Raw genomic sequence first — 26353 nt, 5'->3', positions numbered from 1 at the left:
CGCATCGAAACAAGCGATGAACTGTGTGGTGACATATACGAGTACCGGTTTTGATCATAATTCACATGAGCTCAACTGACGCGTAAGAAGATCCACTGCGGCCTTGCTATGAGCCTGTACTGTACTGCCAAACTGCCTTATGTAAGCCTCCAAGCACCAGAGCGATCTGGTGAAACCAATGCCATGCCTCGATAAATGCGGAGTACATGCACTGCACATGCAGCAGGACGGACGTGTTCCAATTGGCGACCCATCGTGGCCAATGTATCTGATCCAAGCATTGACAGTAGAACACTTTAACAGCATTGCTTACACCATGGTACCAGTTAGTACTCTGTACATCGGGCATACAATTACCAATTCCCAGCCTCCTCAATCCTCACCGTCTCTACTGTGACAGGTCACTGAATTGAATTCAAACAGCCAAACCTCGTAAATCGAATGGTTGCATGTACTCGTACTTAGGTTGGAAGTACCTCTTCGCCGGCCCAGCCACGTAAAGATACATCCGCACCGCCCCATAAAATCTCCCTGACCCTTGACCCCTTTCTCGCATTCTCCTGAGACACCTGGCCAAAACCCCACCTGAGCCTTCTTGCCCCCACCAGCTCCCAAGCACAATGTCGAGCATTCACCGACTTACGACCCGATACTTCAACTTCTCTCTTCCTCTCCCCAGCTTCAATTCGTCTCTGTCCTATTTTGGCACACAATCTAGAACAATTCCAACAGAAAAGAAACACCAAAAATAATTCATCATGTCTGCTCTTGCCATCCCCGAGGGCGCCACCATCGTCCACACCTTCAAGCAGTCCTTTGTCGACGTGCCCATTGATGCCGAAAAGGGCAATGCCATTGCTACCACCCAGTTCCTCGATGCTGCCGAGTCCCTGACCACCATGTTTGGTAGGTTGCTGCTGCGTCCATATGCTCCAATGCACCGGGAAGAGCTTTGTGTCTAACCATTTCACCCGTCTAGACGTTCTGGGCTCTGTTGCTTTCTCCCCTGTCAAGAACGACATGCTTGGCAACGTCAAGGTATGTATCAAGCTCCAGCTCCATCCAGAGAGTGGCTGGTCAATTGGATGCATGTTCAGTAGCTGATGTGTTTGGCTTCACTTAGAAACTCCGTGAGCGTCAGCTCGCCGCTCCCGCCGAGTCTGAGAACATCCAGGACCTCGTCCGCAACGAGCTCAAGACCAAGAAGCACACTGCCACCGAGGGCCTCCTGTGGCTTGTCCGGTATGTAACCTAACCTTGTCCTTCTGTATAAACAGTCGTGTCGCTAACCATATACTCCCGAACCAGTGGTCTCGAGTTTACTTGCCTTGCCCTCAGCGCCAACGTCGCCAACCCCTCCGAGGAGCTTGCCGACTCCTTCCGAAACGCCTATGGCTCGACCCTCAAGCCTCACCACAGCTTCCTGATCAAGCCCGTCTTCAGCGCCGCCATGAGCGCCTGCCCTTACCGCAACGACTTCTATACCAAGCTCGGAGCTGACCAGGACAAGGTCTCCACTGACCTGAGGGTCTACCTGGCCGCTCTGGATAAGATTGTTGGCATTCTGAAGGGCTTTGTTGAGAGCAAGGAGGCTAAGTGGTAAATTTGGCTGGCATATTCAAGCGGCCTTGTTAGCACGTTCTAGTACATATTAGTAATTTTACGAAGGAACGACATGAGGCGAGTATATCTTATTATTACTTGGGTCAAATATACTAGCGTCTTGAAGATGAATTGAAAGCTGCGTGTCCTTTGACATAATGCAATTAAGAGGTACTGTTGGATGCCTAAGAGTGTTGTTATATTTGTTATTGTGATATGGATCTAGCAAGTACCTGATAGTGGATTGGTGCTCTGTCGTACAAGAGTCATGATAGTGCAGCTTTGGCCGAGCTCTGCCTCGGTATTATATAGATATAGACCGAGAAACTGTAAGTCTATGTCTAACAAGTAGCGTATCTATCTTTTACACAAGTATCTGAGTGTAAAAGAGACTTAGACTCATTGGCAAGCACTATTCGTATCCCGTAGAATGCGACAATGATAGTAATTCTACTTGCATAATGGTGATAGCCCAAGAAAGTCAGATACCGAGAAGCGTGGATATGGCATCATATGACGGCCAATATGAACAATATTATTAAATTTTTGATCTTGACTAAAATTCTGCATTGAAGCTAGTAGATACATGTTCAATATAAAAGATGTAGCGGAGGTAATAATTGGTTGGTCAATTGCCTCGATGCAGCATTTCAAGCTAATACTTGTTATTCTTCCAAGAACTTACACACAAACCGCCACGGAACAGAAGAAATAAAACAAAAATTATTCAGTCATGAACAAATTATTGCAGTAAAGTCGCAAAAACCCCGCCCATCGCCTCTTCAAAGCCAGTCCTCGAAATGCAGCCATCAACACCTCCTCAACAGCATCATGTGTCTGTCTATCTTCCCTCCCCCCACGTGAAGCATCTCAAAGTCATACAACTCCAAACCACCAGAACCACCCCCCTCCATCAACAATTTAAACAACACCCCCCCTTCATCCTCCGGCACATCTTCCCTTCAAGCCATCCCCTTGTAAGCACTCTAATTAACCCGCATTCCAATCATAAAATCCCCAAAACTTCTTAACTTGACCTCTAAATCACACATCTCTCTCCAAGCCACCTCGTGCTCATGGGCCCGTGATCCCGATAGCCTATCCGAACCTTCCGAGCCGGTAGCTGCTAAACCAGAAAATCCCACCCCCCTCGATATCAATACTGTGCTGCAACGAATAGCAACACTCCATATATTCACGACTGTTATTTTGTCGTTGGGCGCCCTTCCGGCGGATCGTGCCAAGAGAAGCACCCAATCGATCCCGGCACATGGCTCACGCCCGGCATTGGACCTTTGATCCACGTGCTTGACCCGCATCACCCAAATCCACTTTGACTTCCGGCTCCCGTGGAATAGAAGTGGAGGTGAAAGGACTAAGGCATGTCAAGTATTGATCCAATAGCTATTCATACTTAACGCCGCGGATGTGACCGCCGGTAGCTTGCATGAGGAAGAGATGTGACGAGGGGGGTGGGCGATGAGAGGCGTGAGAAATTGAACCTACTCCATCTCTCTTTTTACTTCAAGGTTGTTTGGAATGCTTATGATTATCAAGGTTATAGACTCTGAGTTGATTAAAGAATGGCTAGTGATGACATAAGATAATCGAGTATATTTAGCTTTTGTAGATAAGATGAAAGTAAAATTGAACATTGATATCTTGTCAGACATTTCCCGTTTATATCGTATAAACACGGGTTTCTCCAGTTCGCCGCTTCTATGCATGCCCCAACGCCAGAAATAACCATTCGCTAAATACAGTAGCATTCTCCTGGGTGTAACCTTGCCCCATGCACGCATTTCTTGTTCTTGTCTTGTCTACTAATTCTTGTCTACCCAGCATACGGAATGGCTGAGGTAATCAGAGACGATGGCGAAAAATAAAGGAAAACAAAGGGAAAAAACCGGAACGCTACAGGCTTCCAATCAAGGAAAAATGAAATCAAAGGAGCGTACTCAAAAAGGCCCTATTGTTGATTTCGACCTGAGGGCCAGGAAGCTAGGCCGGGGGATCCGCAGGCGCTTCGTCTTCATGGACCGCATCGACTCCCTGTCCGTGTCGTGCTCCTGACCCAGCCAATTGGCGATGGCCTGAGTTGCCTCTCCATATTCGACCTCGACGCTCTCCTTTTGCACCATTGGCGGGGGGCAGTCCCATGCATGCTTTTCCTTTGCGACGACACGGACGGTTACCGTCTTCTTCAGGGCCTTTAGTCTTTCTGCGAAGCGGAGACCCTCGGCGAGAAGCATGTCATATTCGCATAAGCATAAGTGGATGGGCGGCAAATTCTTCATGAGATCATCAGGCATCAGGCCCGGGGAGAGCCTTAGGTCGGCGCGGTCATGACGAGGAATGGGAGGATAGACATATGAGGCATCGATAAGGTCTGTCAGGCCTTTGGACAGAGTGAGATCGGGACGGGCGCAACTAAGCCTCTTGTCTGCCCTGTTGATTGTCCAGTCGAGACCTGGGTAGAAGAGCACGAGACCAGTAATGCGAGGGACGGCGAATGGCAGCGTGTAGTTCCAGCGCGCCGGCTCTTTGAGAATGAGCCAGCTGGAGAGGGCCGTAGTGGCACCAGCGGAGAAGCCCGAGAGGATCATACGATTGGGGTCGATGCCAAATTGCGCGGCACGTTTCGCAATCGCCAAGATGGCATCGACGCAGTCCTCAATGGGCGTCGGGAACGGGTAATTGGGGGCCAGGCGATAATTGACAGTGAAGACGACGGCATCCAGCGAGGTCATGACGGCGCATGCCCAGCGCGCATTGTCGGTGCCCTGGCCGAGAATCCATCCACCTCCATGGAGGGCCACGACGGCAGCACGAGGCCCGATGGCCAGGCGCGGCGGCGTCCACACCTCGACACGAATCTTCTTGGGGCCTTTGGCTTCGGCGAGCGTCGAGTCTACCCAGAACTCGGTGGACGGCGTGGGTGCCGCAGGCTCAGTGCGGTTGGCGATGCTGAAGCCGAGGCTGGACGCATAACGGATGGCCTGAGCACGCGCATTCAGGGTCCAGCGGGAACTTGCCTCCAAGGGATTGACATAGTCATCCGGCTCCGGGACTGTCGGTTTCCTGATGTGTTCCGGGACGATCTCCATGTGGGAGGCGCGCTCAGGGTCATCCGCCTCGATTCTATTTCAAGAGAATGGACAGTTTGGGTTGCTATACAGCCAGACTTGCGGAAAGGCTGGGGGAACGCGGATTGGCTGTGCTGGGGATGAGAATGAGACTGGCGGGGTGAATGGAGGAGAGAGGGGCGTGGAGCGAAGCCAGTGAGATGGAAAGATGGAAAGGAGGAGGGGAAAAAAAGTTTTGATCAGATGAGGGGTGGCGCACGAGACGAGGCACGGAAAAGGTACGGCTTAGATGGAAGAGGCAACATGAGATGAGGTACTAGGCGAATACTTGAGTGCGATGGCGATGATGAACCGACTGTGCTGTGTTTTGCCACGTTGCGGTTGTTCTTCTACAGTCTGGATAACGCGTCATCGGTACCCCGAGGTCGTTGATATACCTTGGGGAATGCGGAGTCCAGGTACCGTATCGATTTTGCCCTGTTTCTACGAGTCCAAGTGGCTCCCTCTAGGGCTTATTACTAAGTTGTTATCTAACGGCTTAATACAGTATTGCCAAGGTGTGTGTGAGGATGGCCAGACGCGAGATTCAACAACAGAGCCTAACTTACAGTACGGACTACGGAGTAGAGTCAAAAGAAGAAAAAGGAAAATGGCTTGCATGGAACCCCTAACAATGGTTGCAGTGCCCATGCCAATGGAACCACGGACTAATACTCGTAGCTGGTGGATGGATTGATCTATTTCGTGGAGACGCTGCAACGAGAGACGGAAGCGGGTTCGGCAGCGTCGGGACTGGCGCTAGCAGAGTTCAATGGGATCGGCGAAAAGCTTCTTTGGGGGACACTATTTGAATGGTTTGGATGGGCTGAAGAGGAGATGGATGTTGGTGGTTGTGATCTGGCGCTGGACTACCTATGACAGGATGGACGAGGCAATTTGGTTCAGGGTTGGCAGATTTTGTTGGGCCACAGTCCATTGTAAGTTGTTTTAGTTGTCTTCCAAGTACGAGATACGAACTTCTAGAAAGCTGGGCAACAGACGCCATCAGCATCGATGCTACGTGCAGTCGTAGTGCAGCAACCCCTTGTAACTGCAACGGAGAGGCTACTCCGTAATTCTTGCATGGGTCCGGCAGCGGCTCCGTAGAAGAAGCTGGAAAGCGAGCACAGACCTGCCATGACGTCGGATGGGTTTGGGGGGAGCTGCAGACAAAGATCCTGGACCTGGACGCTGCTCATATGATAGAGTGCTTGGCGACCTGATCGCACGATGCCGGGCCGTGCAACGATGCAGATTCCCATGTGCTTTTTGTTCTGGTCCCGTCTTGGCCTTGGGAGCCTTATCAAATTACAGAGCTTGACGTCATTGCATAAGGTACAGTAACATTTTACTAAACAATGAAAACAACAAGCAGAGTGTGTTGTTTGAATGAATGTCGTATGCTGTAACACATTGGATGCGTGAATATTGACATCAATGTACGAGTATTCATCCCACGCGATACCAAGGTGCCCGACCTCGGCGGCTGTACAGCACGGCAATCCTGCAGTCCCAGCAGCATCTGCCCAGTACAGTAGTAGCAGAGCAACGCCCTGATAAGGCATAGCCAAGCCCTTGAGAGGATTCTCCTGTTGCGCCGCAAGTGGTAGCGCAGAGATCAAGAACGCCCGGTAGATGTTCTGAGCCCTCTGACTGGCCTGTGGTTGGCTAGCTCGCAAATCTCTCATGTCAGCATTCCAAGTTGGTGTGCGAGTGCTTCGTACTGTACTGTATGTGTGTACTCCGTATGCACGAGTATTAGGCGGCAACCGAAGAAAATTCTGCAAAATGTCACTCGCTCTACCACTAATTGCAAGCACTAGCGATCCAATTCACAGCCGCGGCGTCTTCCCAGGTACGCGTACACACTGCAAAGGTACCCGTGAGAGCGGTCCATTGCTGCCATCACCAGGTACCTTAGTAGTAGATTACTTGATTCCCATGTTGGTACTCCGTACTGTAGGACTGAAGAGGTAAAAGAAGACTCAATTACATCATTGGACCATGCAAGACTGTAGAATTTCACCTGCATATGCGCTGATACCTCCCTGCTACTACTAAACTATTATTCATCATGTGCAAGCGGTTTCAGACCCAGGCCGGTTTCTACTCTGCCCTTCTCGCGCCCTATCTAGAGTCCGTCGCCCGCGCGCTGAATGCGGCTGCCCGATTGTCGCCTAAGAAAGACAGCGTTGAATCCGTCGTGTGACGCCGGGGTAGAAAGTGCCTAGCAGCAGTGCCGGCCGAAAGCGCGAGCTAACGGAGGAGAATTTCACAGGCCAGGCCAGCGCCAACCAGGGCCTAAAAAAGACGAGATCCATGGATCCTGGCCTGGGAACCTTACTGTGGATGGACGCCAGAATCCTGCATGCTGCATTGCGCTTAGATAATGGCTAACTAATGGCTTCCAACAGCGAATTAACACGGTCCCCCCTCTCAGCTGCCACCCAATGACACTGATAATTCCGCGTCCAACGTGCTAGGCGGATAGGCTGTCGGGTTCGGGCGGAGTCTAAAGTCGCAGGGTGGAGATCTGGGTTCCATGTTACTGTACGGGCAGAGACTGGACTGAGTGAGTGCTTCACGAGCGTTGCCGAGGAGTGGGCAAGTCGAGGCCTCGTAGCTCGGTTCGGCACCCGGCCATTTGCGTTCTGGTCGTTGCTGAGTCTGTGATTTGGTATTGCTTAGCTGTATCGAGGGATTCGAGTTTTTTTCTGTCTTCTCACCCTGGTCAGAGACACTTGCACCCCTCTGAAGTTGCTGGCTGTATTATATAAGGCTTGAGCAGCCTCAGTAAGAGCCATTGTCGCCTCCCCTCCTCTCTTTCCATCTCTCCATCCTGCCGTTGACTCGCGCATGAAATACCCCAGAGCATTAGGAAACAGATCCATTTTCCAAGCATAAAGGCAAATTTCAACTTGCTTCTGCTCCCACTATTCTACTCTTCTTGGTGCTAGCCACCCCTCCCTCGAGATATCAACTACCGGTTAATATTCCCAGAACAACCAAAAATAGCTCCCGCGGGCGAATCAAATCAAATCTGCCAGCAACCAACCACTTGACAGCTGTCGCCTCGAAGACGGTCGTGATTCAGTCCAACGTCATTCCCGTGAAGCGATCACAGCGAAGGCGAAAAAACGACGCAAAAGCTGTCAGGGCAGGGGCTTCGATAACATCATCACTCCAGAAGGGGAACCGTAGCGCCGCACCAATTAGAGAGCCCCAGTCAGCTGCAAGCATCTGCTGGTTTGATTTTTGACTGATTGCGACCCCGCCAAGCAACCCCGCGAGCTCCGGACGGCGAACAAGCACAAGCGGAACTGGAACTGCTGCCCACCCAGTCACACTTCAGTTGCCCGTTGCCACACTTGCAATTCCTTCGTCCCTTGCGCAAAACTTGCGAATCATCACTGCAGCCAATCAATTCACCGATTCCGCGGGTTTTGGCAGCGATAACCCCAGGGGCTACGTCTTATTAGTACTTCCGTCACCAACGGAACTCAAGTCCCTCAGTCCAAGAGACGCTCGACACCAGCCCGTCATCTTCATCCGTATTTATACATCACCATGCCGGGCACCGACAGCGGGAGAAACTCCCCCATCCTATCGGCTTTTGGCCTCCCCTTGCGCTCCAACAGCACGAGAAGCAGCAGACGAGCAAGCCCTGACCGTTCCGTGCCTCGCGACCATCTCCCCAAGGCGTATGGCGGCACCAGCTCCAACCGCAACAGCTACCATCAGTACATGATGAATGCCACGCCCACCTCTGCCACCCCGGTGGCTTCGTCACTGTCCATCCCCAGCTCGCCCGTTGCTCCAGCCGTCCACAGCGAGGCTACGCGCCAGATTCTGGCGTCGATGAACGAGGGAGGCGGTCGTAGGTCGGCCCAGGGCTCTCCACGATCCAGCATGGACAACTCGACCACGTCGTTTGACAGCGTGCGCAGCAGCGGCTCTGACTGGCCAACGCACCCGTATGAGCTCAACACCATCGCCGAGCTGGACTCGCTGCCCATCGGCACCGAGGTCAACTTCCGTGGCCGCATTCACACGCAGCGCCAGCTTTCCAAGGCCCTCGATTTCCTTCTCCTCCGCGACCAGACCTTCTCCATCCAGGGTGTCCTTTCTAGAGAAAACATGGAAATGGTCCAGTGGGTGCAGAAGCTTCCTGCTGAATCACTGCTTCAAATCAACGGTGTGCTCAAGGCGCCTCCCGAGCCTGTCCGATCCGCCACCGTCTCCCACGCCGAGGTTGATATCCATGGCCTGTGGCTTGTGAACCCGGCCCAGAGCGCCCCCTTCAGCGTCTACAGACCCCCCGAGGCCATGCGCAACCGCATGTCATCGCGTATTCTTGATCTGCGACACCCGGCTAACCAGGCCCTGTTCCGCATCCGATCCATGGTCTCTCGCCAGTTCCGTGACACCCTCGAGGGCTATGGCTTTGTAGAGATCAACACCCCCAAGCTCCAGCCTGCTGCCACTGAGAGCGGTGCCTCCGTCTTCAAGGTCAACTACTTTGGTCGCAAGGCCTTCTTGGCCCAGAGCCCCCAGCTCGCCAAGCAAATGTCTGTCTCTGCCGACTTTGGTCGTGTCTATGAGATTGGTCCTGTTTTCCGTGCCGAAAACTCAAACACTCATCGCCATCTTACCGAGTACACCGGTCTGGACATTGAAATGGCTATTGAGCATGACTACCACGAGGTCATCCAGGTGCTTGATGAGTTCCTCAAGAACGTCTTCAAGGCCGTCTACGCCATGCCCGAGGTCGAGGTCCTCAAGCAGCGATGGCCCAGCAGCGAGTTCAAGTACCTGGACGAGACGCTCATTCTCGACTTCCGAGACGGTCTCCAGATGCTCCGAGACGACGGCCGTGAGGCTCCCGAGGAGGATCTTTCCACTTCTGACGAGATCCGACTGGGTGAGCTTGTTAGGGAGAAGTACAACACCGATTACTACGTGCTAGACCGCTTCCCCACAAACGCCCGCCCCTTCTATACCCACAAAGACCCCGAAGACCCCAGGTGGACCCGATCCTTTGACATCTTCATCCGCGGCCAGGAGATTTGTTCCGGTGGTCAGCGTATCCACGATGCCGGAGAGCTGCGTGCCAACATGTCTGCCGCCGGCATTGCCGAAGAGGGCATGGAAGAGTACTTGGCCGGCTTCGACCTCGGCGCGCCGCCCCACGCTGGAGCCGGTCTTGGTCTCGAGCGTATCGTGACCTGGATGCTCGAGCTCGGCGATGTGCGAAACGCCTCGCTCTTCTACCGCGACCCCAAGTCCCTCCCCGACCGCAAGCCCGGCCTGCCCCACCCCGAGGCCGACACCACCAAGCAGTATGCCGCACTCCATACTCCCCCGGTCGAGAAGCTCATTGCCAACTATGGCGATGCTTCCAACACCTCTTGGCTCGACGAGCGATTCGAGATTTGGAGACACAAGTCTGGCGCCGCCATTGGATATGTCAAGCAGGAGAAGTTTGCCATGATCACTGGCGATCCTCTCTGCGATAAGTCGCAGTACACGGACGTCATCTCGTCGTTTGTCAAGTACGTCGTGACTGAGCTCCGCCTTGTCCCCATGTGGATGCTTGTATCGTACGACGTGCAGAGAATTCTGGCACACGACATGGGCTGGCGAACCCTCTCCTGTACCGAGGAGCAGCGTGTCGATACCGCGAGACACCAGAGCCCGGCTGGCGGACCCAAGGCCCGCAGAGTCGAGCGCGAAGGTGTCAAGATTCACGAAGTCAAGCCCGACGAGGACTTTATCTCGCGCGCCGATCCGGCCATTGAGGCCTGGAAGGCCAACCGCAAGGGCAAGCAGGTGCACTTGACCGAGGTGCGCCCCTGGGTCGACCCGGAGCACCGCCGCTACTTTGCCGCCGAGAAGGACGGCAAGGTGCACGCCATGGTTGTCTTGGCCAAGCTGTCGCCTCGCCACGGCTGGCAGGTCAAGTGGGCTCTGGACTTCCCCGGAGCTGTCAACGGCGCCATCGAGGTCCTCATTGAGCACGCGCTGTCGTGCGTCACCGGACAGGTGACGTTTGGTGTCGGTGTGTCGGAGAAGTTGACTCCTGGCGAGCACCTTCACGGCATCCGGGCCAAGTTCCTTGCCACCACCTACCGTTCCATTGTCGAGAGTCTTGGCCTGCGCAGAAAGGCTGGTTTCCGATCCAAGTTTGGTGCCCTCGGTGAAGAGGTTTACATTTGCTACCCCAAGCACGGCGTCGGCTTGAGAGATTTGCAGCAGGTCATCAAGTTTTTCCAGGATTAAGAGATGCTCGCATGAAAGAAATGATACCAAATGATACCACCAAAAGCTCAAAATAATAAACTCAACTCGGAAAAAAACAACAAAGAAGCATACCTAAAAACAAAGTTACCATGTCTATTGAAAAGAGACTTGTGGAGTTTGAATGAAGGCTGGCTGCTTTGCATGGCATACGGGAGAGATGGAGGGACTGCTGTTGAGGATTGCTTATCATATTCATTGTTTTGCTTTTCTTTTCTTCTTCAAGATACCGACGTTTTGCTCTTTCTTTTCTTCTTCTTCGCTGATGGGATGGGTATGAGGCTATTAGTATAGATGGAATGGTGGACTGTTTCATTGTCGGATGGTATACCGGGTTAGGAGGAGGAATGACTTAAACATTGGTTATGAGTAGTTTGTATTTTTCATTACATTTGATGAATAGGATATGATGCACAGTTATTGAGCCCGATTCCTTACAAGTTGACGCCATTTCGAGTATTCCTATCGTACACGATATATTAGAACAGAGTCAGGATCTTGTTTGATATCGTCATGGGTCTAAATGGTGATAAGCCATTTCGGCTTGACATATCTAGTGTGTCTGTCTATTCTATATATGCCCCCTCTAGTGTAGATTTCTTTACTCGTGCCATGAAATGTACAGCATGATGCCCGCGCCGACAGCAACGGCTGTGAATTGGGTCAGCGTCTTGCGTAGTTCCAGCATCTTGTTGGGGCCAGTCTCTAGGAGTTCCGGGATGACGGCGACGGTGCCGACGTATAAAAAGGTTCCAGCAGTAAAGGGCAGCAGCATGTCGCCCCATGTCTAACAAAACACACACACACATTAATACAAGAGCCAACCTCAAAAAATATATATCTAATTCTCGTAGAGAGAAAAAATGATAAAAAGGGGCAACTTACAAGGCTCGTCCCCCACAAACCCGCATTCCTCGCCATGCTCTCGCCATCCCCGCCAGCACCAGAACCAAACTCCTGGACGGCGATGCCGATGAGGGTGCCCATGAAGGCGCCGATGGCGGTGACGAACTGGGAGGCCATGGCGGCGCGCTTGGAGAAGCCGGACTGGACGAGGAGCGCAAAGTCGCCGACCTCGTGGGGGATCTCGTGGAAGAAGACGGCGACGGTGGTGGTCGCGCCAATGGTGGGGGAGGCGTAGAAGCTGGCGGACATGGCGAGGCCGTCGGTGATGTTGTGGGTGAAGTCGGCGCTGGGAGGAAGGTTAGTATTGATTAATGTTCTAGTAGAGAGTATTTGGATAGCTCACATTAGGTTGAGATAGCCTCCTAGCTTTACGCTGGGGTTAATCTCCTTGAGCTGTTTCGACTCGTCAACTGGGGTCTGCTTGTCGCCCTTCTTCGTCTTTCTCGATTTAGCCTCGTTCTTGAGCGTGTTTGCTCCCGTAGAGATGCCGACATCCGTATTCACAGCATGTCCCTCGTCATGCGAATGTCCGTGTGAGTGATCATGCCCAGCACCACCAGTCGCAATCCGCAAGCCCTTGTCCATGGCCACAAACGTCATGAAGCCAACCAAGATGCCCAATCCGAGAATGAGGTTGCGGTTCGGCTCGACGAGCACAAACCTGGCCCTGTCCGGCTCGTCCTCGCCGATAAAGATCTCGGGCAGCAGGTGGAAGAGCGTGTCTCCCAGCAGGCCTCCCACGGCAAAGGCCACCATGACGGAGAGCGAGGAGGGGTCGATGTTGGTCGGGACGAGGGCGAGCAGGAAGTTGGGCGGGCCGGAGATGTACAGCGTGGCGAGGAGGGCGTTGACGGCTGGCGAGCCGGGGAAGAGCACGGAGAAGAGCTTTGTGGTGAAGGAGGATGGCGCAGTCTCGAAATGCGCCCGTTTGGCGGCGTTGAGTTCCTGGATGACTGGACATGTCTAGACGCGCAAAGAAGAGAAGGTTTCTGTCAGCATTGCAATAGATGCCGTGATTTCCTCCACGTAGACAGCCGAGGGTGAAGCTATCTTATCTTGCCAAACATACCTGAAGCTGGCCATCAAGCTCCTCCAAGCTTAGACTCTCGATGGCTGCCGGGGTTCCCTTGATCTGCGATGCCGCCGCGCAGGCCGCCAGCATGAAGACGCATGACGCAGCCAAAGTCCTGAAGGCGCTGCTACGAGCCATTGCGTCGAACAGCCTGAAATTCCTCCGTCAATGGCACGAAAAGGAGAAGAAAAAGAAAAAAGATGGTGATGATGATTTGCTGTCGAGTGATGAATCGCCTAATCGAGACACGCCAGAAAGACACGAATGTCGATAGCGCTGTGGAACCCACTTTTCCGGGAGTCCCTGTGACATTATTGGGTGCATGTGCCTGAACTGGATAAGCTTCAATTGCATTGCAAGGATATGGAACTGTAATTTGAACTCCGAGAATTGAAGCTTGAGATTCAAGTGCCGTGATCAATATTATGACATGAAGGCATGAAAGAGGAGATAGAAAGAAATGCCTTGTCTGTAATAAGGATGATTTATCACGGGATAAACCGTGCGTCACTACCTAAGCACAACCACAGGCGGCGATGGCGCTGCTCAATCATTAGACGGATATTCCCAAAGCTCAGCGGGATTGACTTGGGCAGCATTTTCCGTTTAGAATAGTATGAATGTCGTACAGAAAATGTTGAAACTGCTGATCGAAGCTACATACGGGAGGATTGCGAATTGGTGCTTTACATATAAAACAATATGGATATTGTACTCTGGTAGTTTCTAAAATGCACTCTAAAATGAATGGGTACCAGGTAGTCCCTATCTACACAAGTATAACAAGAGGACTATCACAGAGAGCTTGGCGCACTGAGAATATGTTCCGCCACGGTTCGCTAAAACAACTATCCCATCATATCAGCTTCGGCGATCTTGAGTAACTCCATGAACATTGATGAGAACCCTAGAATGCGATTTGGTGATGTCGAAGCTCGCCTTGAGACATTTGACAATCCACAGATCGTACCTACGGATATCACGTTGATATCATATCCTCGAAGGGACTGCTTAGAGCTTCGTCTTCTGGGGAACACTCGTGTGTTGCCATTGAATTCAGGGGAAATGTTGCTCGGTAAACTGGAAAGAATTATTGAGGGGATCATTGGGGAAGAGACATCTCTAGAGGCTCAAGGCTTTATTGAATTCCCTTGATTAGAGGGCTCATGTATATTTCATGAAGGGTCAAGTATTGGAATCTAGAAACAGGAGAAGGGAATCCATACTAAAGGATACCCATCTCTCTACTATCAATACATATCCCTCTATAAATCAGCTAGGTAGTTAGAGCTTCGTATACAATACTTTGGTCATTCCAATCCGTCAGCATCGTCAGGTCATCATCACTTTGGCACGTGGCAGCCGCATAGCCGATCCGTCATTGTGCCTCTTACAAAACCCCGTGCCTGGCGCTAAGAAAACGCCGGCTTCGCATCTCCAAGAGATCATTCCATACCAAGTCTTATCTCTAGGCGATGGGCTTATCTCGAAGCGACGAACTTTTGAATGGAGACATTCATCGATCGTCATCTTGCATCCCACGTGCTCTTTATAAAGGAATGAATCACTATCAAGAATCCTGCAAAGATGTGACGTGACGACGCTCTCAATTGATTCATTTCATTCTAATCTCTTCCAAGCTCTCAACCCTGCTAGCCACAGATCAACTGGTATCACATCATCACATCATCTTATAAGCAACAATGTCCACCACCACCACATCAACAGTCACTACGACTGTCATCACGCCTCAACGGCCGCTCTATCCCATTGGCATCCCCGAGAAATTCTCAGCCGACGGAGTCGTCCAGCGCTTCCCCGGAAACACCACCGTCTGCCATGTTCCCGCCGACTCTCCTCTCCAGCCCGGCATGAACGCCCTCCACGCATCTCTAAGCTCCCATCCCGTGCTCTCCAAGCTCGTCCATCTCTTGCCCAAGCCTTCATGGCACATGACCGTCGTCGACGGCGTCCGCGACACAGAATGCGAGCCCGGCATGTGGCCTCCCGGAATGGAAAAGCTTCCCCTGGACGAGTGCACCCGCGAATTCTCCAAGAAACTGAGGGCAGTCGGCCTGGAGCTGGAAAAGGAAGGCCTCGCACCGCCGTACAAGATGCGAGTCCGGGGCTTTGATCCCGCTGTTATTGGCATCGGGCTTGAGATTGAGGGAGCAAACCCAGAGGAGGAGAAGCGCTTGCGACGGCTGCGAGATAGAGTGAGCGATGCGCTGGGCTTCAGGGCGCCGAACCACGAGACGTACGGCTTTCACATCACCATGGCGTATCTGATGAGGCACATCGATGGCGAGAACAGGGATGCGCTGAACGAGGTGTTTGCGCAGCACTTGCCGGCGCTGCAGCGAGAGTTTGACCTTGGGCCGCTGGAGTTCTGCACGTTTGAGAACATGTATGCCTTTCACAGACTGTTTTATCTTGGAGAGCAAGATTAGATATCTATTTAAAGTCCTTCTTGTTCACATAATTACTTATACACATACAATCTAATATGCTCTTTGAATGCACCCACAACCCTGATCACGATTGATATACGTATTTCAACTACAGTTCTCCTCAATATAAATTGTCTATCAAATAAACACTTTGTTCACTTCATCACTCGTCAATTTTACTCTCCAACTTTTTGGCAGTTCTCAATTCAATAGCGTTCAACAGCCAGCTTATAGAAATAACATGTAACCTACCACCAAAGAGTTGCAACATTGTCTTACACGACCCCGAGTCATGTTAGCTTCCACCAACACAATTTACCCGCCAACTCTAAAATCATAGACAAAGCAAGTCCCCCAAAAGTCCCTTTGCCTAAATAGCCCCCCAGCGTGCTTCTTAGTCGTATCCTCTTTGGCCGCTCGGCACCAGATAAGCGCCTCGCCTGGAGATAAGCAAGACACCCTTCCAACAACTGCCTCAACTCGCCTCTTCGGCAATTATACCGAGCATCGTTTCTCTATTCTCCAGAATTATATGGATTTCCTTGGTTTAAAGTACTGACGAGATTCACCACGCCGTCAGATCTGCCATTGTGACTGGCTTGCTGAAGCACAGACTATTCAATTGGCATGGATTAGAGGCCGGGATTAGTATTGCTAGGGTCGCCGGTCTAGACTCTATTTCCCCAGGTTTTGTTCTTGCTTCGTGCCATTGAACACTTGTTTTGGTGTTTTGGTACTACAATACTTTGTATTGGCTTGCATGTGTACATGGGGAGTTGAAAGGTATTAGACGAATTCTTATAAGAGGCGCTGAATGCCAATTGCAACAATGACAGCACAGCATCACAAGGTCTCCAGCTCTTCCTGAATCTTTGTCTTCATCTGCTCAATTGCAAAGATATAAAGGAGACAACCAGGAAGATTTAATCTTGGCAATACTTCATTAACATCTAGTCATCCTCCTCCTTCTCCTCCTCTCCACCACAATGGGCCGCCCATCTCAAGAAGAGCCCCCCGTGGAAACCCTCAAACCCCAAGCCTACGACATCTCAGACGCCCAAGATGCCAACACCCAAGAACACTCCCTGACCTTCTTTCAGGCCCTCTCGCTCTACCCAACCGGCGTCTTCTGGAGCATCGTCATGTCCACCGCCGTCGTCATGGAAGGCTACGACACAAAGCTCATCGGCACGCTCTTCGCCCAGCCGACCTTCCAAAGGGCCTTTGGCCAGGAGGTCAAGCCCGGATCATACCAGATCTCGGCGCCGTGGCAGACAGGGCTGAGCAATGGGTCGTCTGCGGGCCAGTTGCTGGGGCTCTTGCTGGCGGGTTATGTGAGCGAAAGGTTTGGGTTTCGCAAGACGATGCTTGCGGGCATGATGAGTGTTATTGGGCTCATCTTTATTACTTTTTTTGCTCCGAGCTTGGCTGTGCTCGAGGTTGGACAAGTCTTGTTTGGTAAGCAGCGTATTTCTGTTTGTTGGATTGAGTTAATTGCTCACTAATATGACCATTAGGTATCCCTCTTGGACTGTTTCAGACAATCCCCGTTGTCTATGCTCTTGAAATATCGCCTCTTTGCCTACGTGCCTATCTCACCAACTATGTCAACTTTTGCTGGGTATGTTCTGATAATACCATAAAACATATCAAAAGATTACAAACTAACATCTTAAAAGGCCTTTGGTCAACTCATCGCCACCGGCATCCTCCGCGGCGTCCTCCCCATGACAACCCATTGGGCCTACAGAATCCCATTCGCAGTCCAGTAAATCAAACCCTTACCTCAAATCCATCTCCATCACCATCATCATCTAAACAAACCACTAACATTCTGCCCTATCCAGATGGGTCTGGCCCGTCATCCTCATCCCCGCCATCTTCTTCGCCCCCGAATCCCCCTGGTGGCTCGTCCGCAAGGGCCGCCTCCAAGACGCCAGAGCCGTCGTCAAGCGCCTCACGTCCGACAGGAACGTCAACTTTGACATTGACAAGAACATCGCCCTCATGGTCGTCACCACAGAGCACGAGCGCTCAATCAACGCCGAGATGACGTACCTCGCCTGCTTCCAGGGCACAAATCTTCGGCGCACACTCATCGTTATCGGCATTTACTGTATTCAGACGCTCAATGGAAACCCTCTCCGCGGATACTCGACGTATTTCTATCAACAGGCCGGTCTGCCCACCACGCAAGCCTTTAACATGACAATCGCAGGCTTTGCAGTCGCCATTGTCGGCGGCTTCTTTTCCGTAAGAACTAACCCCTATCTCACCCCCTTATATCATACCGTGTCCTTGTTAACCAAAATCTTCCAACAACAACAGTGGGTTCTGCTCCCCCTCTTCGGCCGCCGCACAATCTACTTCTGGAGTCTCGTCCTCATGTTCATCATCATGATCCTCGTTGGCGCCCTCGGCGTCCCGCAATCCCGTTCCCCCACGCCCGCCTTCGCCTGGACCATCGGCTCCCTCCTCATCGTCTCCTCGTTCCTCTACAACTGCTCCATCGGACCCCTGACCAACACCCTCTGCTCCGAGATCCCCTCTTCTCTCCTCCGCAGCAAGTCCGTCGTCCTCGCCCGCTGGACATACGCTGTTACTACCATCATCGCAGGTGTTCTCACTCCGTACCAGCTCAATCCCACAGCTTGGAACTGGGGTGCCAAGACGGGCTTGTTTTGGGCTGGTGGCTGTCTCATTTCTATTATTTTCACTTATTTTTGCGTTCCTGAGCCCAAGGATCGGACGACGGCTGAGTTGGATATCTTGTTTGAGAGAAAAGTTTCGCCTCGACACTTTTCCAAGACGCCGGTTGATTTGACCGAGGCTATTTACGGGGATGATGAGAAGAAGATCTAAAGTGACTCGATGGAAAAGTAAAGATGAAAAGATGGTAGGGTAATGCTGGGAGTATATTTAAAACGGTGAATAGGTAGTGAATAGGTAGTGAATAAAGCAATGATAATTCTTGAACTTCCTCTAAACAGAAACCATTATCCAACTTCTCGATCAATTAGATAGTTGCGTATATCAGTGCACGTACACAATGATGATGAATATTGAAAATAGCTACCGTTCCTCTGCCCACCAACGCCTCCCACTCATGTTAAGTGCCCATTACCCAGCAAAACACATAGATCTCGCATTCCGATATTTCCCATTAGCCTTGCAACCCGATATTTACACCTAGAAATTTCTTTTTTCCTCTTTTTTTTTTTTTTTTTTTTTTTTCTAAAAAGAACCCATCACTCCGCGCCACGTCCTCACAAAAACGGAGGTGGCACCCCAAAATACCACATACAGAAAAACTTGGACGTAACCCTCCTCTCCTTTCTCAGTTGTGCCTCTGACAACTCTCTACCAAATGCAGCAAAAAAGTCGCTCCGGCAGATGGGATTCTTGATCCTCTCCAGCCGCTCCACAGCCCACTGATTCTCTTCCTTGTCCATGCATTCAATGGCATATAAAAACAATGGACGGAGATAGCCCGTCTTCAAAACACCTCCCTCCTGAGCATTCCAATCCCCGTCAACGATTTCTCGTAGATGGACCATCGCTTGTCTGGACTCTGCGGATTTGGAAATGGGATCTCCCAAGACGCGACCGATTTCGATAAACTCCGCATGGTACGCCGCATTGGCCATTCCGACCAGTGCAATGATAGGGTCAGCAACCTTTGGCGCAAGGTGAGCACGCAAGTCCTCAGGGGTTTGGCGCTGGGTGGCACAGCGATTGTCCCAGAGAGTGTGCAGTCGAGCACTGACGTGTGCCATTTGTTCGACTACATCCTTTTGATCCACGCCAGTGGTGCGTGAGCGGTGGTAATGGGTCATCTGCGCAATTTCACCAGATATTATCTGAAGCCGGAAATAAAAGTCAAATATCGGAGTGGTGAGCATCTCATATATATGTGTCGAAGTATCTGGAGGGTCGTTCAATGGCGCAGCAATGTTGGGCATGCTCTCGCCGCAACTGGAGAAAAGTTCATAAACATCTTCCGAGACAAGCCCCGTACCTCCACCGCGAATTGTTGTTGTATGAAGTAATCTCAGCCAAGCCACAATTCTGATTGCAAGCGGACTCGATGGGAGTTGGTCTTGCGTCCACGCTCTTAGCCTCGTGAGAAACATTTCGCTTGGCTCTCTAAGAAGAGGAATTGTTTCGTGATACTGTACAATGTCGAATAAAGACAAAAGAAATGCTGCGATCAAGACGACGTCGAAATCTAGGTCGCTATCGGCCAAGAGCTCTTCGTATCTCGACCTAGCAGACTGATAGAGATACATAGCCTTGGACAGCGGCAGGCCATATATCTGCCCTTTGTAAAGCGTAGCAAGAGCCACAATCGCCTCGGCCACAGCTTCGTTGCTCATGCCAACTTCGGCAACTTGAGCCTTCATGCGCCGCCAATTGACGGCATCAAAGGGAACGATTGCGGGGCAGTCGACGCTCTCAACGAAGAATGCCACTGACGGCTGCAAAGGTACCTCGCGAATAGCCAAAACATCGATAGTGGTTGTGAGTTCTATATCACGGGATATCAATGTTGTTGGTGAAGCGGGCTCGAATTCAGCGTCATCCGTAGTGCCGGAGATGGCATCTTGCCGCAGCGCCTTCTCCAGACGGGAGGTAATATCCACGATGGAGCTATCAGGCGATTGAAACGGATTCGTTGCGGTGCCATCCGCAATGCTGAACTCGCCATCAAGCGGGATCCCCTGTGTAAAGCCAATTTCCTTTCCTTCAGACAACGGACTTGGATACTGTTGCGAGGCCAGTTCCACCTCTGCAGCCTGTCCCAACCCCGGGGTAGTAGCAGTAATATCGGCAGACCCGTCCGGCGTGAGCTGCTCCGGGGTCTGAGGTGCCGCACCACTGGCCTGCTGATTCTTCCTCGGCTTATAGACGCAGCGCCGTCTCAGCCTCGTACAATTGTGACAAACCGGCCTGAGCTCGTCACATTTGACTTTTCTCGACCGGCAGGTGAGGCAGCCGCTCCGGACTCGGCCCCGGTAGGGCTGCTGCTGCGCTCCGGAGCTCCTCGGCTCTAGGGTCTGCATAATAGCGGATCCGGCTCCGATCCGGCCTCACGATGCATCTGAAGCGGGAGGAATCTCGGTGACTGGAATAGGTATGTAGGAAGGGGATAAAGCGAGGTTTGGATTACATACTGAAGTCCATCTCCGGCTTAGCAGAGGGAGAAACTGTAGCTGTATACGGGTATTGCTACCTGTGTAAGTACAATCACGTGGGGCTGCGCATCTTGGGAGGGGGGAAATCGGGCAATTAGCCTGGTCAGCACTTGCCTGAAGCCATTTTGCACGTTCTGAGGAAGGAGGGGCCCCGGTGAGACGGTGAGGGGAAGCTTCCTGGGGGGAAACGCGAGTCAAAAACGTGCTTGATTTAGGCGTTGCAACTTGCTAGCGAGGTCGAACGATTCCCACTGCCGTTTCGGGCAAGAAGGGCGCCTTATCTCTAGCCAATGACGGGCCTTATCTCTAGCCGATGACGGGCCTTATCTGCTGCCGACGAACCTTGATGGCCTCACTTACACGCCTGAGTGTCAATGTTGAGATTCATCATCAAGGCGGCTATTGTGTAAATGAAAAGAAAAAGTTCATTATTTCGGAGACGATGCAAATATGTATGATAATAATAGAAGATTGTAAAAATGGAATCCACTCGAAATGCGTATATGATGCTCACAACAAGCCCCTTTACTCCCTCTCCTCGTCCCTGTTCTCTTCTTTAAACGTAGGGTTCAAGGCCAATCAACCCAATATGGATTCCATCACAGATTCAAGTAGTAACCTGACGTTACAAGACCTCCAAACTCTCCGTATCCGCCTCATAGCCATCGCCAAAGAAGCCGGCACCATCATCCTCTCCGCCAACCCAACGCCCCTCACAACCTCTTCCAAGAAAAACAGTCCGTCCACTCACTCACCATCTTCTCCTTTTACAAAACACCACTAACCCATAAAACCAATCTTCTTTTCACAGCCGCCGACATCGTCACCCAGACAGACAAAGCAGTCGAATCCCTCATCCGCACAAACCTCGCCTCCCACTACCCTTCCTTCGCCTTCATTGGCGAAGAGACGTACCACCCCGGCCAGACCATCACCAACGACCCAACCTTCATCGTCGACCCCATCGACGGCACATCCAACTTCGTCCACGGCTTTCCAGAAGTCGCCGTCTCCATCGCCCTCGTCGTGGACAAAGTTCCCGCGGTGGGCGTCGTCTACAATCCCTTCCGCGACGAGCTCTGGTCCGCCATCAAAGGCCACGGCGCATATCACACCACACAAGCCAGCAACATCATCAACCACACCACTACCAACAACAATGACATCTCTAGCTTTGAGAATACAAAGCAGCTCTCCCCCAAATCCCCCCTCTTAGGCCTCTCCCCCGCCTGCATAGCCATCGAATTCGGCTCAGACCGGCAAGGCCCCAACTTTGCCCTCAACCTGCAAGTCTTCACCGCCCTCCTCCGCACCCCCCATGACGGCGGCCGCTTCGTAAACTCCCTGCGCTGCTCCGGCTCCGCCGCCATCGCAATCTGCCGCGTCGCCGCCGGCCAGCAGGACGCCTTCTGGGAGTGCGGCTCCTGGGCCTGGGACGTCGCCGCCGCTTGGTGCGTCCTCGTCGAGGCTGGCGGTGTCATGGTTGATGGGCATCCCGGGGGGTGGGATCCTCCTGTTGACAATCGGAGGTATCTCGCTGTGAGGCCGGCGACGGCAGGGCAGAAGGAGTTTGTGGAGGAGTTTTGGGACGTGATTGGCGATGACCGCTCGACGTATGGGCCTCCTTGATGGCTGCGTTCTACTTTCATAGTTGGGGTAGTCCGTCATGTGCAAGTATTCAAGTAGATATATAATATTGTCATATATTTCAGTCCTAGTCTTTATATCATCCATCATAAAAGGAGCGTGTTCATTCATCCTTGTGATCCGTTAACCCCCTTTATCCAAAAATCCAATGCCCTTCATTAAGCAGTCTATAGGATATCATCCAAACAAGACATGCAAGGCAATAAAAGAAACCAAACAACCATTCTACCGAGGACTCTCTAGGTAGATGTACCAAAAAAGACATCAAAACTCATTAAAGACATCATTTCTCCCACAATATATGTACCTCCTCAAGACCAATCATATCGGTACTCTTTTGCCTTTACTTCATCAAAAGAGCCCATATTTTACACCAGCGAAAGAAGTCAAACTTTTTTGTTTTGTCTTTTTACAGAGCAAAAGCGGCGACAGCAATAGCCGCAGCGGCAGCTCCGAAAGAGCTCAGCTTGTTACCGTTGCTTCCAGGAATATTAGTCGAGGAAGCAGTGGCGCTTGAGCCAGGGCCAGTGGGAGAGCCTCCAGTACCAGTGGTCACAGTGACGTTAGAACTGGGGAAGGGGACAGAAGTAGTCAAAGTGGTAGCAGGGGCGGAAGTGACCGGAGCACCGCCAGTGGGCTGCTGCTCTGAAGCAGAGGTCTGAGAGCCCGAGGAACCAGTAGTCTGAGCCTCCGAGGTCGTGGTCCGCTGCTCTTCCGAGCTAGTAGACTGCGGTGGGGGAACAGCAGTAGTCGTCGACTGAGAGCCAGAGTCGGTGGTGGTGGTCTGAGAGTCGGAGCTAGTAGACTGAGAGTCGGAGCTGGTAGAAGACTGAGGCTCTGAGTTAGTAGTTGAAGAGACAGGGGTGGAGCTGGAGCTGGAGCTGGAGCTGGAGCTGGACTCGGAGGTGGGAGTGGTAGCGGGAGTAGTAACCTTGGTGGACGAAGCAGCAGCAGAGGAAGTAGCGGGCTTGCTGGAGGCGGCAGAAGACGAAGCCGGGTTGCCTGGGTTGGTATCGACGTTCTTGCAAGAGAGATCAAACAGGGGCGTCTCGGTCAGCGTGCTGCCGATGAGGCCAAAGCTAGGGTTGGGAGCATCGGGAGCGGCATCTTGGAGAGTGTACCACCAGACGTTGGTCTTGCCAAAGTTGGGGCAGCCAACCTGCTCCCAGTAGCTACGGGCGTTAGCCGTAGAGGCAATGGCAGCACCAGAGCTCACGCCGTTGACGGGCCAGCCGGTCTCGGTGACCCAAACCTCCTTCCCGGGGCCGGCGTTCTGGATCTTCTGCAGAGCGGCCTCGTACAGAGACTTGGCGTTGGAAATGCTGTTGGCGTTGGTGTTCTCATAGTAGGGGTATGTGTCCATGCCGAGCCAGTCGACGGCATCGACGACGGGCTTGTTCGAGTCCAGCACCCAGGCGTTCCAGGTATCGACGTGGCCGATGGGGACGTCAGACAAGCAAGAGCCCTTGATGGTGTCGCGGACCTGGTTGATGTAGTTGACCAGAGTTCCGGGCTGAGCTCCAGGGCCGGCGTTGGAGGCAACACCAGTAGGAGTGATTCGGTACAGATCCTCGCTACCAATGGAGATTCCAGCAACAAGACCGTCGAGCTTGCCGCAGTACTGGCTAATGGTGGCCTTGAGGGCAGCAATCTCGTTGGCAAAGGCAGCATCACCGCCAGATGCCCACAGGCCAAAGAGCAGGCTGGTCTTTGTGTTGATGGCAGCGGGAATAGCAGAAATGGGCGAGTTGGGAGTGCCGCCCTGGATCATGGTATACAGACGGGCACTGGTGAAGGCGCCATCGGTGCCATCGAGGCCAGCAGCGGTCTTGAACTCGGCCTCGAAATCAGTCTGGGCCTTGGGCTGACCGTTGGTAAAGGTCGAGCCGTAGTTGAAGCCCTGGTAAGCGGCGTTGACGGCCGAAATGGCCGTAGCCAGAGTGAGGAGAGCGGATGAAGAAGGCATTTTTCTTTTACTCAAATCCAGTAAAATATCTGAAGTCGGTATTATATGCTTCCTGATTCCTCTATATACGGCGGGAGATCCGGATTAAACGAGACGGAAACCCGGAGTTTTGAGGTGGCGATATCAGGTGTCGTCGGTTCCAAAAAAGCGAACGAAATGGAAGCCGAGGCAGAAACAAGCGAATGTCCTTGCAAGAATATAGCTTGACGATATTACTCGTTGCTATATCACAGGTCAAAAGCGAAGGGACGAGGTCAGCAGCCACGAGGGGATAGAGAGACCAAGAAACAACGAAGGATGAGATGGTATAAGAAGAAGAAAAGAGCGGGAAAGAAAAAAGAAAGAAAAAAAAGGAGAAGCCAGCCTTGAAAAGGAAAGCCAGAGAACAACGTCAGCCAGCGGGAGAGCGGAGTTGACTGGAGTTGGGATACGAGATTCTGGCGTGGATGCCGAAAAAAGCAAGGCACCGATGCACAAATGCACCCACTCCAGCTGGCACCACCACGTTGCCACACACCACCGCCTCTTGTTTCTTTTCTTCTTTCGTCAGCTTGTCTCCGTCTTTGTGTGGTGCTCCATTGCTCCATTGCTCGATTTTTCTCAAAAGCCTACGTACGTCGATCGTCTCTAGTTGCTCTAAATCAAGCCACAGGGGTTCAAGCGTCACAGATTTCTTTTTTTTTTTTTTTTTTTTTTTTTCTTTCTTTCTCTCTCTCTCCCTTTATATTTATTTTTTATTCATTTATTTGATTAATTTATCAATTCATACGTCTTTCTTTTCTAACCCAAGATATGTCATCATCGCCAGCAACAAGAGGTTTCTAATGGCGTGCAAACTTGGGAGAATCACAAGCACAAGCAGTGACAGCAGGATAGAGGCTAACTCGAATAGTTAGCGTCTCCATGCAGGTACGGCTAACAAAAGCCTGTGGCCCCCGAGCCTTTGGACTTTTTCTTTGTGCGTTAGCGGGAGCCACAACGCGGGATTCCGAAGAGCCGGAAGGATGGTAATGTAGCAAGGACAGTCAGTACAACGATGAGAATTCCAACGTTTACGGCCTTTGTCGAGATTGGTTTGTGTTTACTTGATGGTAGTACATAGTCTAATAGTATAGATGCCAACGTTTCTGGGTGGCCATGCAGCTTGTTTGGTGCTGGCGGCTAAATGGAATACGATGCTTGACTGCCCTTTTGGTGAACACGAGGTCACGAGGGGGGATTTGTATGGAGTACTGAGGCCTGCGGTGGTTGGTCTTTCGGAGGATTTTTTCTCTGCTAGTTGAGCTGAGTGGCCTTGTGATGACAACGAGGATGTGAGTTGTGCTGTGCCTAGATGGTAGACCATTATGCTTGATGTTCACTGTGTTTAGGACACTCGTACACACAAGGCGGCATCTCGCATCTAAGACGGGCGAGAGACAGACTCGTACAGGCATCTGTCAGTGAGTGTTAGCGCCCACGAGTGAACCGGGGGGATGCCGGGCAGCCGCTGTGGCGTTTTTTGCTTGGGCTGTGCTATTTTTTCTCTCTTTTGCAGGGGATCGAGAGAGATGACGTGGTGGGTGAATTTGGGTGTCACGCTGTTGGTATCGTATTGATCCCTGGCGGCCTCGTTCCATCGACGATCTACAGCATCGACGATGGGTCATGACATGATGCTATGGCATGGACAATGACGTCGTTTTCGCCATTGCGTCTTGGCAGAGCATGGCATGAGCTGAATTCAGTCCAGTATCTATCGAGTACTGTAGAGAGGCATTTTCTTCTCTCGGAGGTCTTCGTCTTCTTCCCTCTTCCATGGGCCGCTCCACCGCGACCAGACCAGCAAACCGGCTTGCTCCATCCTGGGTTTCCACTGCTTCGGTGGGCCGAGTTACGGCCGTTGCCAATAAGTTGCAGCTATGGCTGGAGCATTACAGACCACAAACTTGCAGAGCGAGCACCTTAACATACCCTGTAGCTTGTACGCGTGGAGTGTTTTTGTGTGCTAATCATTTCTCCAGTCTCGGTTTCTTTGCAGACCACTTGCCAGGAAGCCTTGATTAGAAGGTGATGAATTTGACCCAATTCGCTAACCGCGGTCGAACCCGATG

The 26353-nt window shown here is 51.9% G+C and overlaps 12 protein-coding genes and 1 pseudogene across 13 annotated transcripts; 5 read left to right on the top strand and 8 right to left on the bottom strand.

Annotated features, from left to right (window-relative positions):
- The first annotated feature begins 572 nt into the window (after positions 1-572).
- M431DRAFT_105395 (hypothetical protein) lies at positions 573-2076 on the top strand. Its single transcript, XM_024911577.1, has 4 exons — positions 573-906; positions 980-1038; positions 1124-1242; positions 1309-2076. Exons 1-4 carry the CDS (start codon positions 759-761, stop codon positions 1601-1603), a joined length of 621 nt encoding a protein of 206 aa, XP_024780870.1. The 5' UTR covers positions 573-758; the 3' UTR covers positions 1604-2076.
- A 1484-nt stretch (positions 2077-3560) lies between these two features.
- Positions 3561-4709, bottom strand: M431DRAFT_1117 (hypothetical protein; the record flags this gene model as incomplete). The annotated part of the gene is made up of 1 exon (XM_024911804.1): positions 3561-4709. One exon carries the CDS (start codon positions 4707-4709, stop codon positions 3561-3563), a length of 1149 nt encoding a protein of 382 aa, XP_024780869.1.
- A 688-nt stretch (positions 4710-5397) lies between these two features.
- Positions 5398-6461, bottom strand: M431DRAFT_538365 (hypothetical protein). The gene has a single exon (XM_024921031.1). The coding sequence runs from the start codon at positions 6413-6415 to the stop codon at positions 5708-5710; it is 708 nt and encodes a 235-aa protein (XP_024780868.1). The 5' UTR covers positions 6416-6461; the 3' UTR covers positions 5398-5707.
- Positions 6462-8585: 2124 nt separating this feature from the next.
- M431DRAFT_71935 (hypothetical protein) lies at positions 8586-11006 on the top strand (the record flags this gene model as incomplete). Its single annotated transcript, XM_024921967.1, has 1 exon — positions 8586-11006. One exon carries the CDS (start codon positions 8586-8588, stop codon positions 11004-11006), a length of 2421 nt encoding a protein of 806 aa, XP_024780867.1.
- Positions 11007-11036: 30 nt separating this feature from the next.
- Positions 11037-11534, bottom strand: M431DRAFT_205468 (hypothetical protein). The gene has a single exon (XM_024913387.1). It carries the CDS (start codon positions 11338-11340, stop codon positions 11068-11070), a length of 273 nt encoding a protein of 90 aa, XP_024780866.1. The 5' UTR covers positions 11341-11534; the 3' UTR covers positions 11037-11067.
- A 91-nt stretch (positions 11535-11625) lies between these two features.
- On the bottom strand, positions 11626-13140 carry M431DRAFT_489968 (hypothetical protein; the record flags this gene model as incomplete). Its single annotated transcript, XM_024916744.1, has 4 exons — positions 11626-11811; positions 11910-12216; positions 12274-12893; positions 13000-13140. 4 exons carry the CDS (start codon positions 13138-13140, stop codon positions 11626-11628), a joined length of 1254 nt encoding a protein of 417 aa, XP_024780865.1.
- Positions 12908-13494, bottom strand: M431DRAFT_205459 (annotated as a pseudogene; the record flags this gene model as incomplete). The annotated part of the gene is made up of 1 exon: positions 12908-13494. A coding segment is annotated over one exon (365 nt), but the record flags the coding sequence as incomplete, so codon positions are not given.
- A 1040-nt stretch (positions 13495-14534) lies between these two features.
- On the top strand, positions 14535-15527 carry M431DRAFT_503340 (hypothetical protein). The gene has a single exon (XM_024918291.1). It carries the CDS (start codon positions 14706-14708, stop codon positions 15450-15452), a length of 747 nt encoding a protein of 248 aa, XP_024780864.1. The 5' UTR covers positions 14535-14705; the 3' UTR covers positions 15453-15527.
- Positions 15528-16438: 911 nt separating this feature from the next.
- Positions 16439-18314, top strand: M431DRAFT_489965 (hypothetical protein; the record flags this gene model as incomplete). The annotated part of the gene is made up of 5 exons (XM_024916743.1): positions 16439-16910; positions 16970-17073; positions 17132-17220; positions 17300-17705; positions 17781-18314. The coding sequence occupies 5 exons, from the start codon at positions 16439-16441 to the stop codon at positions 18312-18314; spliced, it is 1605 nt and encodes a 534-aa protein (XP_024780863.1).
- Positions 18315-18663: 349 nt separating this feature from the next.
- M431DRAFT_503337 (hypothetical protein) lies at positions 18664-20797 on the bottom strand. The gene has a single exon (XM_024918290.1). It carries the CDS (start codon positions 20513-20515, stop codon positions 18719-18721), a length of 1797 nt encoding a protein of 598 aa, XP_024780862.1. The 5' UTR covers positions 20516-20797; the 3' UTR covers positions 18664-18718.
- A 341-nt stretch (positions 20798-21138) lies between these two features.
- Positions 21139-22490, top strand: M431DRAFT_205391 (hypothetical protein). Its single transcript, XM_024913386.1, has 2 exons — positions 21139-21384; positions 21459-22490. The coding sequence occupies exons 1-2, from the start codon at positions 21237-21239 to the stop codon at positions 22274-22276; spliced, it is 966 nt and encodes a 321-aa protein (XP_024780861.1). The 5' UTR covers positions 21139-21236; the 3' UTR covers positions 22277-22490.
- A 213-nt stretch (positions 22491-22703) lies between these two features.
- M431DRAFT_72349 (glycoside hydrolase family 17 protein) lies at positions 22704-24260 on the bottom strand (the record flags this gene model as incomplete). Its single annotated transcript, XM_024922016.1, has 2 exons — positions 22704-23003; positions 23313-24260. The coding sequence occupies 2 exons, from the start codon at positions 24258-24260 to the stop codon at positions 22704-22706; spliced, it is 1248 nt and encodes a 415-aa protein (XP_024780860.1).
- Positions 24261-24387: 127 nt separating this feature from the next.
- Positions 24388-24933, bottom strand: M431DRAFT_205376 (hypothetical protein). Its single transcript, XM_024913384.1, has one exon. It carries the CDS (start codon positions 24845-24847, stop codon positions 24515-24517), a length of 333 nt encoding a protein of 110 aa, XP_024780859.1. The 5' UTR covers positions 24848-24933; the 3' UTR covers positions 24388-24514.
- Between the last annotated feature and the right edge of the window lie 1420 nt (positions 24934-26353).

This window comes from Trichoderma harzianum (assembly GCF_003025095.1).
Source record: "Trichoderma harzianum CBS 226.95 unplaced genomic scaffold M431scaffold_1, whole genome shotgun sequence".
NCBI lineage: Eukaryota > Fungi > Ascomycota > Sordariomycetes > Hypocreales > Hypocreaceae > Trichoderma > Trichoderma harzianum.
Note: the sequence above shows the minus strand (reverse complement) of the source record. Positions and strands in the feature narration are given on the sequence as shown.